This window comes from Xenopus tropicalis, chromosome 9, assembly GCF_000004195.4.
Source record: "Xenopus tropicalis strain Nigerian chromosome 9, UCB_Xtro_10.0, whole genome shotgun sequence".
In the NCBI taxonomy this organism is placed as follows: Eukaryota; Metazoa; Chordata; class Amphibia; order Anura; family Pipidae; genus Xenopus; species Xenopus tropicalis.
Genome location: NC_030685.2, coordinates 4,484,301 through 4,499,530, shown reverse-complemented (window position 1 = coordinate 4,499,530; position 15,230 = coordinate 4,484,301). Strand labels below are relative to the sequence as shown.

Here is a 15,230-nt window from a genome sequence, read left to right as displayed (position 1 = left end):
TCGTATAAAGAAGTAGTATTATTAGCAATGAATTAAACACTGTAATAATATGAAACAATACATGCATACAAACAAGCAGAGACGAGGAGCCAATGAAAGTGAAAGCGAAAAGTGGTTGGTTCGGAAATTGATTGAGAATATACAGTTAAAAATGATGGCGGATTTAGGTGCACTCACCTATGGATTTGCCAGCGGATCTCTCAGCTCCATAGTAAGTCAGGCTGAATAAATACACGAGAATCAAGTTCAACCCTTTCACATCCCTCTACATGTTCATTCTATGGAAGCAGCCAAACACTCCCTGTCAATTCAGCCTCCCTGGGGGGGAAATTATATTTATTCATGATTACTCCCTGGATAACTGACTCTCCTTGGCGTGTGCTAGTTGATTTCTGCCTGGACTTCAGAGTGTCTTGTCAACCTGAAATCACGGCTAAGCCATCTTATCTCATTTATCAAATTGCTTTAAGTCAATTAATGGCAGGAGTTGGCTGTAAGGTGGATGCTGTTACTGTGGGTGACATGGTGAAGGGCTGAAAACTGAGGAAAATCCATGTGAGTTGGCCCCATGTCTGCCCTGAGAATGGCCCTTTCTCCTCCGTATTTCTTAGTAAATGCCCTATTTATTGCACTCACGCTCACCAATAAGGTGTACTGTCCCCTTTATATTACCGTCTTGAAGCCACAGCAGCCATATTCTTTTTCTTTTTTCGGTGCAGACAGCCCTTTAAAATGTTTGGTGGCTGTATGTGCTCGGTACCATGACGTCATAAGCAGCATAATACCCTGGCCGCACAGGGTCCCCTTCCCAGCAGCGCTGCTCTAAAGGACTGCGGCTACAAGCAGAGAGAACTCCAAAGAACTGTGCTTGGTAATCCTGAGCTTTAAACGAAAATACTGAAAGAAACCTACAAAAGAATAAACAATAATAGGTTAGTAATAGGAACACAATTTCACGCTGTGCCCAGGATGGGACAGAAAAAAAAAGACTAAAGGTGGCCAAACACGTTAAGATCCACCAAGCGAGCGGATCTTCTACCGATATCCCCACCTACGGGCTGATGCGGGTCTCTGATCCGACTAAATTTTTTAACTTGCCCGATCGATATCTGGGCAATTTCAGGCCAAATGCCGGTCAGGCAGGCCTGTCGTTAGTGCCCCTACACGGGCCGATAAGCTGCCGAATTGGTCTAAGGGACTGATATCGGCAGCTAGAATTGGCCTGTGTATGGCTTAACGCAGCTAGATGGGGGTCGGGTTTTATAGCCCAGAATTAACTATTTCTACTGTTCAGGCTGGGAACCAGCAGAGAATACTCATAAGTTTTTCATGATAACGTGGGAGCATATATACTGAATAATCTTACACAACAATTGTTTTCTATGAGCCATATTCTACCTTATATAGAGGAATTTGTCTGACAGGAAAGGGAAAAATGGTTAATAAGGAGGAGGCGGGAGAGAGTGTCACTAGGAGCCCCTGACAGTATCAATACAGCCTCTGCCCATAGACTCAGCGCTACTGCCTCCCAGCCCTGTGTCACAGGGAACAACTGCGCTACTGCCTTTAGCTGGGCGGGAACACACTCACTCATTGGCTAGGAGCGCAGGGGGCGGGACAGAGACAGCCAGTAACACCGGTTCCTGTCACTTAGGGACCTGCTCCTGATACTCACCTCTGTTTCCCGGGGAAAAACTTGCCTGTTGCCTGTAGCTGGGCGGGGAAACACAGAACCCGCTCACTCATTGGCCTAAACTGGAGGGGGCGGGACAGAGACTGTCAGTGTTACTGGCGGCTAAACCTGACCGTTTCCCTGAAGCCCGAAGCATAAGTACCATGGGCGGGGCTAAGGATGTGACTGGTTTAATAGGCGGGACGGGGAGGTCAGGGGCTGAGGGGAATCACTGTAACTGCACATACTGGGAATCAGTGGCCTCTGCTTAGTATGGGGCTGGGATTGGCGGGTACAGTGTGGGTGAGGGGAGCTGGGAGATATCTGTGCGGTACATAGATATGTAGGGAATTGTCTCCCATCCCTTACTGAGCAGCTCTCACTCCCACCTCCCAAGCCCCCGGGACCATTGGTTTGTAGCCGGAGCAGGGAACTCTGGGAACTTCCGCACAGGTAGGTACTGACCCCCCACAATATACTGAGCCCATATGTGCTGCTAAATCCCCTGCTGCCTCCCTTATTCCTACCTTGTGTGGCACCGACCGACCGCCATTTACCCCCCTCACTCTCCTGTACTATGGGCTGTGTGTGTGGCACTGGGGTTACTCCTGCTGGGAGCTGTGGGACTGGGGGTCGGTGGGAGCTGTGGGACTGGGGGTCGGTGGGACTGGGGGTCGGTGGGAGCTGTGGGACTGGGGGTCGGTGGGACTGGGGGACTGGGGGTCGGTGGGACTGGGGGTCGGTGGGAGCTGTGGGACTGGGGGTCGGTGGGAGCTGTGGGACTGGGAGTTGGTGGGACTGGGGGTCGGGGGGACTGGGGGTCAGGGGGAGCTGTGGGACTGGGAGTCGGTGGGACTGGGGGTCGGGGGGAGCTGTGGGACTGGGAGTCGGTGGGACTGGGGGTCGGGGGGACTGGGGGTCGGTGGGAGCTGTGGGACTGGGGGTCGGTGGGAGCTGTGGGACTGGGGGTCGGCGGGAGCTGTGGGACTGGGGGTCGGGGGGAGCTGTGGGACTGGGAGTCGGTGGGACTGGGGGTCGGGGGGACTGGGGGTCGGTGGGAGCTGTGGGACTGGGAGTCGGTGGGACTGGGGGTCGGTGGGAGCTGTGGGACTGGGGGTCGGCGGGAGCTGTGGGACTGGGGGTCGGCGGGAGCTGTGGGACTGGGGGTCGGCGGGAGCTGTGGGACTGGGGGTCGGCGGGAGCTGTGGGACTGGGGGGTCGGCGGGAGCTGTGGGACTGGGGGTCGGCGGGAGCTGTGGGACTGGGGGTCGGGGGCTGTGGGACTGGGGGTCGGTGGGACTGGGGGTCGGTGGGACTGGGGGTCGGTGGGAGCTGTGGGACTGGGGGTCGGTGGGAGCTGTGGGACTGGGGGTCGGTGGGAGCTGTGGGACTGGGGGTCGGTGGGAGCTGTGGGACTGGGGGGTCGGTTCCAAGCTATCATTACTGCCTGTAACTTCCATTTCTACAATGTTTTGCTTTTTTCAGTGTTTTTATTTTTTATCTGAACTATATTTTCCCTTTCTGCCTTTTGTTACTGAACATTTCTATTTTTTTTTCCTTTTCAGTGTTTCATCATATGCATGTAGCCATTTTTTGATCTTCCCACACACCATGTTATTGTCTTTGACCATTTCTCTCCCCTGTAATGTAATGCAGCAGCCAGTTTAAAGACATTGAAGTTGGGTGCTTGTTCATCAATATCTTGATAGATAAAATGTGAGCCTGACTATTGTTCTTTGATATATGACTTTTCATGTATTTTAGATGGCTTTCTGTTATGGGTTATGCCAGGTGTATAAGCCAAGTTAATTAAAAGCCCACCTTTACATTTTACATAGTTATGGTTTAGTTGTTTTACAGCAGAGCTTTTATAATACTAATGTATCATTGTCACCCCAGGGAACTATGGATATGTCTGCAGATGCCAATGACCCAGTTAAGTAGATACGGGTGTGCAATCCATTTGTTTACTACCACTTTGAGGCAGGTCCCTCCCACAAGGAGCCAATGGGAATGTCGAAAGAAGTGAGTGACCCAGTGATGGGGAAGAAGGATAAAAATGAGGAGCGGAAGGAGAGAATCCTGAATCTCACACTGGAGATTATCTATCTGCTGACTGGAGAGGTGAGGGGGGCACTGTGAGTGGCACAGTGAGAAGAGACTGTCTGTCTGTACAAAGGGGGTCTCTCTGCTGCGTTACACACTCATCATTCTCTCTCCCTCTCAATACATAGGGCTACGTCATCCCTAAGAAGAAGAGCCCAACTGTGGGTTTGGGGGCCCTGCATGCCCCTGGCTCCGTCATACAGAAGGAAAATGACAAGAAGATCCTGGAACTCATCTCCAACATCATCCAGCTGCTGACTGGAGAGGTGGGTGCGGCCCCCCAATCCCCCCTTATTGTTTAGTAACAGTGTATGATAATCCCTTTCTCTGGCTGGGGGATGACTGTAACATTGTGTGTGCCAGGTTGCCATAAGGTGTGAGGATGTTTCCATCTATTTTTCCTTGCAGAAGTGGGAGAATTTAAAAAAAGACCTAATTAAAGAAATGACAAAGGAAGAGCCCCAGCAGCTCCGCCCACTGGGTGAGTAATGGGGGCAGGGCACCAAGTATCAGAACCCTGTGTGTAATGGAACTTATTAACAGGAACAGTACAAGGGCTGTGAGGGAACAATAGAAAGACAAATGCGCTGCTGACAGTAAAGCAGGGGCAGTGAGTTACATATGATGGCGGCACAGTGATACTGAGGATATGGGGACAGGATACTAAGGAGCAGTTTGAACATAAGGAAAGCTCATTAGATGTTTATCCGGGGTTGGGAGAAATGTCCCCCATAGATAGAAATGGACCAGACAGACCCACACAGATACCAGCTGATCTCTCTGACTGCAGCTCACACCTTGGTGTAAGTGCCACATTAAGGTTTTATTGCCACATTCTGTTACTTTATCAGAACCTTTTGAAGTGACAGTTCCTGCGCTGCTGCTCCTTCTATTCCTGCATTCCCTGACACAATGAATCCCTACATATATGTATAAAATGTGATAATGATTTCTCATGCTTGTATCTCTGCCAGACGGTGAATATGAAGATAAGAGAGAGATTCCAGCTGATCTGGGAGGAACATTATGTTATAATAATGAGCCAAGCAAGATTGGGGCTGAAGGAGCAGATTTTTGTGCCGACGGAAATCTCACAAACCCTGAAATTTCTCCAGTGGAACAGCTCCTACCAGCTAACAGTACTAAACAGGAGGCGGCTTCATGTGAAGGGGAAAACCAATCAGATTGCAGCATTAATCCCCTTACAGAACAGATACAGGGAACAGACACACCTACTGCTATCATGGGGTGCAGCCTGAATAACAGCTCGGCATATAACTATATATCGGATGATATAAAAGAGGAGGCGGCTTCATGGGAAGAAGGAAACGTTTCTGATTTTAGGATTATTACTGTTTCAGAAACAATACAAGAAACCAATACATCTGCTCTTTTCACGGGCTGCAGCCTAAATACCAGCTTGGCAGACAGTGACGTATCAAATGGTATTAAAGAAGAATCCACTTCATGGGAAGGGGGAAACCAATCAGATTGCAGCATTAATCCCCTTACAGAACAGATACAGGGAACAGACACACCTACTCCCAGCATTGTGATGTATAACTGTTCTGAGTGCCAAAAACACTTTAGAACTAAGGCCGGTCTGCTCAAGCATCAGAAAACTCACACAGGAACAAAACCATTTGTCTGTTCTGTGTGTGAGAAATGTTTTGCGTGGCATTCAGATCTTCTTGTACATCAGAGAAGCCACACAGGGGAGAAACCGTTCTCTTGTTCTGTATGTGGGAAACGTTTTGCTCGTCGCTCGCACCTTACTGAGCATAACAGAACTCACACAGGGGAGAAACCCTATTCTTGCGCTGTGTGTGGGGAAACTTTCTCATATCATTCTCAAATTAATAACCACTACAAAATACACAGAGGAGAGAAATCATTTATATGTTCTCAATGTGGGAAACATTTTACATCTCACTCCGACTTTATTGTACATCAAAAAAGTCACACAGTGGAGAGACCGTTCTCTTGCACTGAATGTGGGAAAGATTTTATATCCCACTCCGACCTTATTGTACATCGAAGAAGTCACACAGTGGAGGGACCTTTCTTTTGTACCGAATGTGGGAAACGCTTTAAATTTCACTCACAACTTACCGTACATCAGAGAGTCCATACCGGAGAGAGACCTTATTCTTGTTCCGAATGTGGGAAAGAATTTAAAGATCTCTCAAACCTCAAAGTACATTTGAGAATTCACACAGGGGAGAAACCATTTCCTTGTTCTCTATGTGAGAAGAGCTTTGTTCGTCGCTCGGATCTTGATAGACACCACAGCCTTCACAAAGGAGAAAAACCATTTTCATGTTCTCAGTGTGAGAAGCATTTCACTTGTGCCTCAGACCTCTATGTACATCGCAGAGTTCACACCGGAGAGAGACCGTACTCTTGTTCTGAGTGTGGGAAATGTTTCAAGCATCACTCAAACCTTACTGTACATCAGAGAACTCACACAGGGGAGAAACCTTTTTCTTGCTCTGAATGTGGGAAATGTTTTAAAGATCGCTCAAGTCTCAACGTACACCAAACGATTCACACAGGGGAGAAGCCGTTTTCTTGTCCTGAGTGCGGAAAACGTTTCAGCAATCGCGCGGGCCTTAGAATCCATAAAAAAATTCACACTGGTGTGAAACCATTTGCTTGTTCTGAGTGTGGGAAATGTTTCATCCGTTGCTCAGACCTGACTGTACATCGGCGAGTTCACACAGGGGAGAAACCATTCACTTGCACCGAATGTGGGAAATGTTTTGCACGACGTTCCCAGCTCACTGCACATTCCCAGTTGCACAAGAGATAACCATTGTCTGATAACTGTACATATACATCGATGAATGAGTAACATATGATTACTTATGATTAAAGTATTCTTAATCTTTAACATTCTGCTTTCGGCTGCATATTGTTTATGATAATTGCTTTAGAAGGGTATGTGGTAATTGTGAGTATAAGAACAATTCAACATTTATTTTTCTTTTAGTCTTCACAATGGAGGTTTTACACTCGTAATACTATAATGCATTGGGATGCAACACACTACGAAGTAAAAGTATATTTAAAATCTGTTGCCTCGGACGTTTGACAGTTTACAGTGAAACACAGTCCATAAACAAAATAGGTATATAAGTTTATATATAAGAGTAGAGAAGTGAAATCCGATACAGATGGTATAGCCAAAATATGAAATTCCAGAGAACAAAATTTAAAAACGATATTAAAAAAAAAAAACGAGAGAAGGAGTTTAAAGGAGAAGGAAAGGCAAAGTCACTTTTGGGTGCCAAAATGTTAGGCACCCCCAAGTCACTTAAATTGCCTACCTTTTACTCCGGGCTTGTGCCCCTGTTCGGAGAGAACAGCACCAGCCTGGGGTACCTGCATCGCTTCCTGTTCGCGTGTGCATGCGCAGTAGAGTGAATAGTGGAACTTTAACAGAGAAGTCGGCTTTTCACTCTACTGCGCATGTGTATGTCATTTAGTCCTTAGAAAACGAAGCAGGAAGGAGGAAGCGCTAGAGGTACCCCGGGCTGGTGCTGTTTTCTCCTAACAGGGGCACAAGGTAAGCGATTAAAGTCACTTAGGGGTGCCTAACATTTTGGCACCCCCAAGTGACTTAGCGTTTCCTTGTTTTTTAAAGGAGACGTATAGGATAAATGAAAAAACCCCATCTGTAAAAATGGCCCCTTTATTGGAGCTCCCTATAGATCCTCTCAGGTCCCTGTCTGGGTTTCAAATGAGGGGTGGGCGTGTGCTAACGGTCCCTGCCAGAAGCACAGTAGGAGGGGGAGAGCCAGTCACAGCCCTGAAGTCACACAAGCACAGACAGGCTTCAGTTCCCTATCAGGTCAGCCTAGCTGCTGATTGGTTCCTATCCTACAGTGCCGCCGGCCCCCCTGCACAGCCTGGGAAAGGAGGCAGCAGGAAGTGGAACAGATGGGCGGGGCTAGTGGGGTTTCTGGAGAAATTTCCAATAAATCAGCCTGAAACAGTACTACTATCGTGACAATCTTTCTAAAATACGAAGGGAAATGATGAGCAAAAATAATCTTATTGTTAATGTTGTGGATAAAGGCGGCAATGTAGTAATGATGGATAATGTTGTGTACAGGCCCAGATTTGTGGGAAAGCCACAGAGGCCCCCGGCCCTGGTTGTTTATCAAATATGAACTCACATAAAGCTGCTTTTACTGACTAAGGGAGACCAGGGGCAACTTAATCAAAAAAGAATTTGATTACATTATGTAAAACAGCGTAGGACTTTTTTTTTTATATGTTCTAAAAATTCATAAAAATCCTCAACAGGGAGACCAACTGTTACCGGACGGGGTGGGATCACGGAACTTATTTCACAATAATGAAAGTCTTCTACCTCTTCTGTTATCTCTTTATCTTATGTGATAGACACTTGAAATGTTGAAACCTGATACACTGCCAGTTTTAGATGCCGCCATCTTAGCAACACTATGGGGCAGATTTATCATAGTGCGAAATTACAGCTCACAGAAAGACTCGCCCACTTCCCATTCTTTCCTATGGGATTCTTAGAAGTGTATTTATCAAATGTGAATAACTTTCACCCATTGATAAATACGTTTCTAAAGGTGAGGGGGGACACAGACCTAGCTATAGGCATTTAATATCTGTTAAGGGAGCAGTACCATTATAGTAAGGGGGGGGGTCGGTAATACAGGCCGAATCCATGGTCCTGGCCAAAACGAATCCGTAAAATCATGTGACGTTTCATCACATAAGGAAGTTGCGTGCGGTTCTTTTTAACCCTTCTGTGACTTGATTTGCTTATGCAAAATAGGAATCGGTTCAATATTCGCCTGACTCTGTCACAAAGGATTTGGGGTTCGGCTGAATCCCAAAAATAATGGATTAGTTACACCCCCAATAGTGTTCAGATTCCGTTCGGCCGGAGGCGCGTGTTCCTTTATTTACTGACCCTTCTATGTGCCACAAGCTCATGGGTAATAGCAGCAATTTACAACCAAACCTATTATGGTGGCCTTATGGTGGCAGATTTAAAAGGGATGTTCACCATTGAGTTAACTTTTAGTATGATGTAGAAAGTGATATTCTGAGACAATTTGCAATTGGTCTTTCATTTTTTATTATTTGTAGTTTTTTTTAATTATTTTATTTTTTTATTCCGCAGCTCTCCAGCTTGGAGTGTCAGCAGCTAGGTTGCTAGGGTCCAAATTACCTTAGCAACCAGGGAGTGGTTTGAATGAGAGACTGATAAATGAACAGGAGTTAACCAAGTTACTCTTCCCTTCTCCCCCTCTCAGCATTAGTGATGAGAGAAATATTTTAGCAGGTATGGATTCGCGGCAAAATTCCTTCTGCCATTTAACATTTTATTCTTGAACCAACAAATGTATTTGTAGCTGTAATATTGGTGTGTAGGCGCCATCTCAGTGCCTTGTGCCTGAGTCTGAGCTTTCAGCCAGCGCTACACATTAGAACTGCTTTCAGCTAACCTATTGTTTCTCCTACTCCCATGTAACTGGAGGAGTCCCAAGCCGGACTTGGATTTCTTACTATTGAGTGCTATTCTGATACCTACTGGGAGCTGCTACCTTGCTCCCTTCCCATTGTTCTGCTGATCGGCTGCTGGGAGTGAGGGGGGGGGGATATCACTCCAACTTGCAGCGCAGCAGTAAAGTGTGCCTGAGTCTGAGCTTTCAGCCAGCGCTACACATTAGAACTGCTTTCAGCTAACCTATTGTTTCTCCTACTCCCATGTAACTGGAGGAGTCCCAAGCCGGACTTGGATTTCTTACTATTGAGTGCTATTCTGATACCTACTGGGAGCTGCTATCTTGCTCCCTTCCCATTGTTCTGCTGATCGGCTGCTGGGGGTGAGGGGGGGGGGATATCACTCCAGTCCCACCAATATTTTTATATATATATAACACAATGCATGTTCTGTTCCCCAGTTGAGCTCCCACAACTCTAACCCATTGGGAATATGTTCCCTTTATACCAGTTCTCTGTCCCCTCAGATTTCTGCCTCAGTAAATAAAAAAACAGCCCAGACACCAATATCTTTAGCACAAAAAGAAAAGCTCATGGGGCCACAGAGCAGCAGCCTCTATGTACTGTCTGCCAGCTGCTGTGTGACTGACAAGATGGGACAAGACACATTCACTGACTGTTTAAAAGGTAAGAGGCGGGAAAGCCGGGCTGCCCTGCCAACCAAACCCGACCCTGCCAGTGCAGCCTCAGTCCCTCACTGACCCGCTCCTGCTTCCCAGCTCTGTTTCTTACAGGGAGCTGTACTGAGCTGCCTATAGCTGTGCAGGAGGGGCGGGACACACTCACTCATTGGCTAAGAGTAGAGAGGGCGGGGTAGAAATTGCGAGCAGGCGCTTCTATACTCGCCAACCAAACCTGCCAGTGTCAGTAGAAGCCCTACCCAAGGGGGCGGGGCAGTGTGCTGTAGAAGACGTGATTGGATTAATAGTTGCAGCAGGGGAGTTAGGGAGAGAGGGTAAGTTTTCCAACCTGAGACAAAAGAAATGAGTCTGTCTTGTTAGTATGGGGCCGCTGGGACTGGCGGGTATCTGATTAACCCTGGGATATACAGTAGATTGATACAGTGTGGGTGAGGGGAGCTGGGAGATATCTGTGCGGTACATAGATATGTAGGGAATTGTCTCCCATCCCTTACTGAGCAGCTCTCACTCCCACCTCCCAAGCCCCCGGGACCATTGGTTTGTAGCCGGAGCAGGGAACTCTGGGAACTTCCGCACAGGTAGGTACTGACCCCCCACAATATACTGAGCCCATATGTGCTGCTAAATCCCCTGCTGCCTCCCTTATTCCTACCTTGTGTGGCACCGACCGACCGCCATTTACCCCCCTCACTCTCCTGTACTATGGGCTGTGTGTGTGGCACTGGGGTTACTCCTGCTGGGAGCTGTGGGACTGGGGGTCGGTGGGAGCTGTGGGACTGGGGGTCGGTGGGACTGGGGGGTCGGTGGGAGCTGTGGGACTGGGGGTCGGTGGGACTGGGGGTCGGCGGGAGCTGCGGGACTGGGGGTCGGCGGGAGCTGCGGGACTGGGGGTCGGCGGGACTGGGGGGTCGGTGGGAGCTGCGGGACTGGGGGTCGGCGGGAGCTGCGGGACTGGGGGTCGGCGGGAGCTGCGGGACTGGGGGTCGGCGGGAGCTGCGGGACTGGGGGGTCGGCGGGAGCTGCGGGACTGGGGGTCGGTGGGAGCTGCGGGACTGGGGGTCGGTGGGAGCTGCGGGACTGGGGGGTCGGTGGGAGCTGCGGGACTGGGGGTCGGTGGGAGCTGTGGGACTGGGGGGTCGGTGGGAGCTGTGGGACTGGGGGTCGGTGGGAGCTGTGGGACTGGGGGGTCGGTGGGAGCTGTGGGACTGGGGGGTCGGTGGGAGCTGTGGGACTGGGGGGTCGGTGGGAGCTGTGGGACTGGGGGGTCGGTGGGAGCTGCGGGACTGGGGGGTCGGTGGGAGCTGCGGGACTGGGGGTCGGTGGGACTGGGGGGTCGGTGGGAGCTGTGGGACTGGGGGTCGGTGGGACTGGGGGGTCGGTGGGAGCTGTGGGACTGGGGGTCGGCGGGAGCTGTGGGACTGGGGGTCGGCGGGAGCTGTGGGACTGGGGGTCGGCGGGAGCTGTGGGACTGGGGGTCGGTGGGAGCTGTGGGACTCTCAGCTATTTGGCTTCCTGTAATGCAATTAGCTGCTAGGCAGATTTGATACATATTGTACTCCATCTTTTCCTATCTCGGGGCAGACGTCCGGCTACCAGCATCTTACTGTGCTTCTGGGCAAAGACCACATAACAAAGTTCCAATAAAGGGGTCATTAATAAAGTATTTTTTTAACTGAAATGTCAAATGCAAAACCAGATAAGAGTTTTCTAAAGCTTTATATTCATTTTAATTACAGGGGTCACTGTGAATGTCAGAGGAAGGGAATGTCGGCAGAAGCAAGTGACCGAGTGATGGGGAAGAAGGATAAAAATGAAGAGCGGAACGAGAGAATCCTGAATCTCACACTGGAGATTATCTATCTGCTGACTGGAGAGGTGAGGGGGGCACTGTGAGTGGCACAGTGAGAAGAGACTGTCTGTCTGTACAAAGGGGGTCTCTCTGCTGCGTTACACACTCATCATTCTCTCTCCCTCTCAATACATAGGGCTACGTCATCCCTAAGAAGAAGAGCCCAACTGTGGGTTTGGGGGCCCTGCATGCCCCTGGCTCCGTCATACAGAAGGAAAATGACAAGAAGATCCTGGAACTCATCTCCAACATCATCCAGCTGCTGACTGGAGAGGTGGGTGCGGCCCCCCAATCCCCCCTTATTGTTTAGTAACAGTGTATGATAATCCCTTTCTCTGGCTGGGGGATGACTGTAACATTGTGTGTGCCAGGTTGCCATAAGGTGTGAGGATGTTTCCATCTATTTTCCCTCACAGGAATGGAATATTCTAAAGGGAAAAAAGTCCATTCACAAGAAGGGCATCAAGAAGAATCCCCGGAAGCTCCACCCACTCTGTGAGTAACAAAAATGTTTATATTTTTTAATAACAGCTGGGGAGGTGCATTACATCTGGGCGGGTATAGATTTGCTTTATTATAAGGACAGAGTATTCAGTGTTTACCCAGTTATCAAGTGGGTAGAATAGGAACAGACAAACCCACGTGTGTGCCTCCTCAACTCCCAGCTGCTGAAAGACATCCAGGCCAGTCTCCCTTCTCTGCCGGCACCATTGCCGTTCGTGCCTTTGAGTCACAGTGAGATTGGACTCAGCGCCACATTAAGGATTTATATGTGACTTTTCATCCTGTATCAGAGCCTGTCGGGGTGACAGTTCCTGCGCTGCTGCTCCTTCTATTCCTGCATTCCCTGACACAATGAATCCCTACATCTATGTATAAAATGTGATAATGATTTCTCATGCTTGTATCTCTGCCAGACGGTGAATATGAAGATAAGAGAGAGATTCCAGCTGATCTGGGAGGAACATTATGTTATAATAATGAGCCAAGCAAGATTGGGGCTGAAGGAGCAGATGGAAATCCCACAAGCCCTGAAATGTCTCCAGCAGAACAGCCCTCACCGACCAATGGGATAAAAGAGGAAATGGCTTCATGTGAAGGGGGAAACCAATCCGATGACAGCATTAATTCACTTACAGAAGAGCTGCAGCGAACAGATTCACCTACTCCCAGCATGGAAGACGGCCATAATGACAGCTTGAGAGAGAATTATGTATCAGTTGTTATCAAAGATGAACCACATTCATGGAACAAGGGAAACCAATCAGATTGCGGCATTAATTCTCTTACAGAACAGGGGGATGGTACACCTATCCCTATAAATGACAACTGGTTAGGTATGAAAGGCAGCCTGGCTTCATATGACCATTTATTTACCAGTATGAATACATTGTCAGGAGAGGGACAGGGAACCAGTACATCTGCTGCCTCGCACCAAGACAGACCTCTCTTCACAGGGCTGTACGAATGCTGCGAGTGTGACCAACATTTTATGACCAAAGGCGGCCTTGTCCGCCATCGGAAAACTCACGCAGCCACCAAACAGTTCACCTGTCCCCTGTGTGAGAAATCTTTCACGCGGGAAGCGGAACTTGTCATACATCACCGAAGTCACACGGGGGAGAAACCATTTTCCTGCCCAGAATGCGGGAAGTGTTTTTCTCGCCTGTCGTACCTAAACAGACACCAAGGAATACACAGCGGAGAGAAACCATTCAATTGTTCTCAGTGTGGGAAACAGTTTCGATATCTCTCGGAGCTTAGCGTCCACTGCCGGAGTCACACGGGGGAGAGACCATTCTCTTGTAATGAATGTGGGAAACAGTTCAAACATCAGTCAAACCTGATTATACATAACAGACTCCATACGGGGGAGAGACCCTTTATGTGTGCTGAGTGCGGGAACGATTTTAAAGACCGCAAAAGCCTTAACGTGCACAAGAGAATTCACACAGGGGAGAAACCATTCACTTGCAGTCATTGTGGCAAGAGTTTTGCTCATCGCTCCTACTTTAATAGACACCTCATACTTCACGAAGACGAAAAAGCATTTGCTTGTCCGCACTGCGATAAACACTTCACATCCCGCTCGCACCTCCACGTCCATCTTCGAGTTCACACAGGGGAGAAACCGTACTCCTGCTCCGACTGTGGGAAATGCTTCACCCACCACTCGCACCTTACGGTACATTACAGAACACACACGGGGGAGAAACCGTTTCCTTGCTTGGACTGCGGGAAGCGCTTTAAAGATCGCTCAAACCTTAGAGTTCATCGTAGAACTCACACGGGGGAGAGGCCGTTTTCCTGCACTGAATGCGGGAGGTGCTTCACGCGCCGCTCTCTGCTGACCGCGCATTTTCAGTTTCACGCCAGAGAAAGAGAATATCTTGAAAATGAGTGTATGCTGGCAATGATGAGCGAGAAAAGCAACGACGTTGGTGCTGATAACTGATCATTTCCTTTTGCTTACCATATGTCCAACCTTGAATAGACGGGAACCTCTATTCCACTTTTGTTTTAGGCGGAAGTCCCCCCCCACCCCCGAACGATTTGCGCTTCAGTAGGATAGTTACAGTTTTACTAACACTTATTTATCAGCGCCATCATCTACTGTATTATCTGATCCCGCTGTTTTGAACTATCAATAAAGCCAGAGGTCATACCTACTTTTAAACTGTAGGGAGCTGGGTAATTAGCTCTAGGGGTGCCAATGTAGGGACGGGGGCCAGCTGAAGGCCAACCAGGGTGACCATTGAGAATGATCATTTACTGTGTGGACTTTTTCTGAAACTAGGGGTATAATAGAAGCCAAACAGTGAATGAAACTGCATGCCATGTATAGATTTGGGCCGAATCATTAGCACGTACTCTTATGAAATATTTAGCTGGTGCCGTATTTACTCTGTGCACTTGGCCATTAAAGGTGAAGTTGGCGCTGTATTTGTACTAATACTTGTTCTTGAGTATTAAAGGTGAAATTGGCAGCACTGGGTTCGTACGTGTATTCTTGGCCATTTAGGAATATGTTTGTATTGCAGTTTTACCGCTGTGTGTTCGGGGGCCTTGCACTGAATTGAAACTGATTAAAAAAAAATATGAACATCAGTGCACAAGCTAGTCATTTATCCCATTTGAAATGATGGAACGAGCAACCTCTGTGGCTTTAAGGGACAAGCAAAAACTGAATCACTGGGGGTGCCAATTATACCTTACACCTTCTAGTGATTGCAGGTACTAACCTCACACCCAGACCATCTTGGTTCCGGTCCCTGGGATTGTAGCTGCTTCCTTGGGCTTTGCACATGTGCAGTAGAACAGATCTTTGCCTTTTACTGCTTAATTCCACTCGGCTGTGCCCAGACCCGACCAGCTGCAAGATGGCAGCGCTTAGGAGAATAGTACTCTG

At 48.5% G+C, this 15,230-nt stretch overlaps 1 protein-coding gene across 1 annotated transcript; it reads left to right on the top strand.

The window, feature by feature from the left end:
- The first annotated feature begins 4,008 nt into the window (after nucleotides 1-4,008).
- On the top strand, nucleotides 4,009-14,924 carry znf182 (zinc finger protein 182). Its single transcript, XM_031893327.1, has 6 exons — nucleotides 4,009-4,044; nucleotides 4,187-4,259; nucleotides 4,753-6,587; nucleotides 11,964-12,095; nucleotides 12,238-12,316; nucleotides 12,739-14,924. Exons 2-6 carry the CDS (start codon nucleotides 4,223-4,225, stop codon nucleotides 14,274-14,276), a joined length of 3,621 nt encoding a protein of 1,206 aa, XP_031749187.1. The 5' UTR covers nucleotides 4,009-4,044; nucleotides 4,187-4,222; the 3' UTR covers nucleotides 14,277-14,924.
- The last annotated feature ends 306 nt before the right edge of the window (nucleotides 14,925-15,230 follow it).

Excerpts from the sequence above, each read along its gene's own strand:
- znf182 (XM_031893327.1), top strand. The coding sequence starts at position 4,223 with ATGACAAAGGAAGAGCCCCAGCAGCTCCGCCCACTGG. Across the intron at positions 4,260-4,752 it reads CCAGCAGCTCCGCCCACTGG|ACGGTGAATATGAAGATAAG; the intron begins GTGAGTAATGGG and ends TATCTCTGCCAG. Across the intron at positions 6,588-11,963 it reads ATTCCCAGTTGCACAAGAGA|GTCATCCCTAAGAAGAAGAG; the intron begins TAACCATTGTCT and ends ACATAGGGCTAC.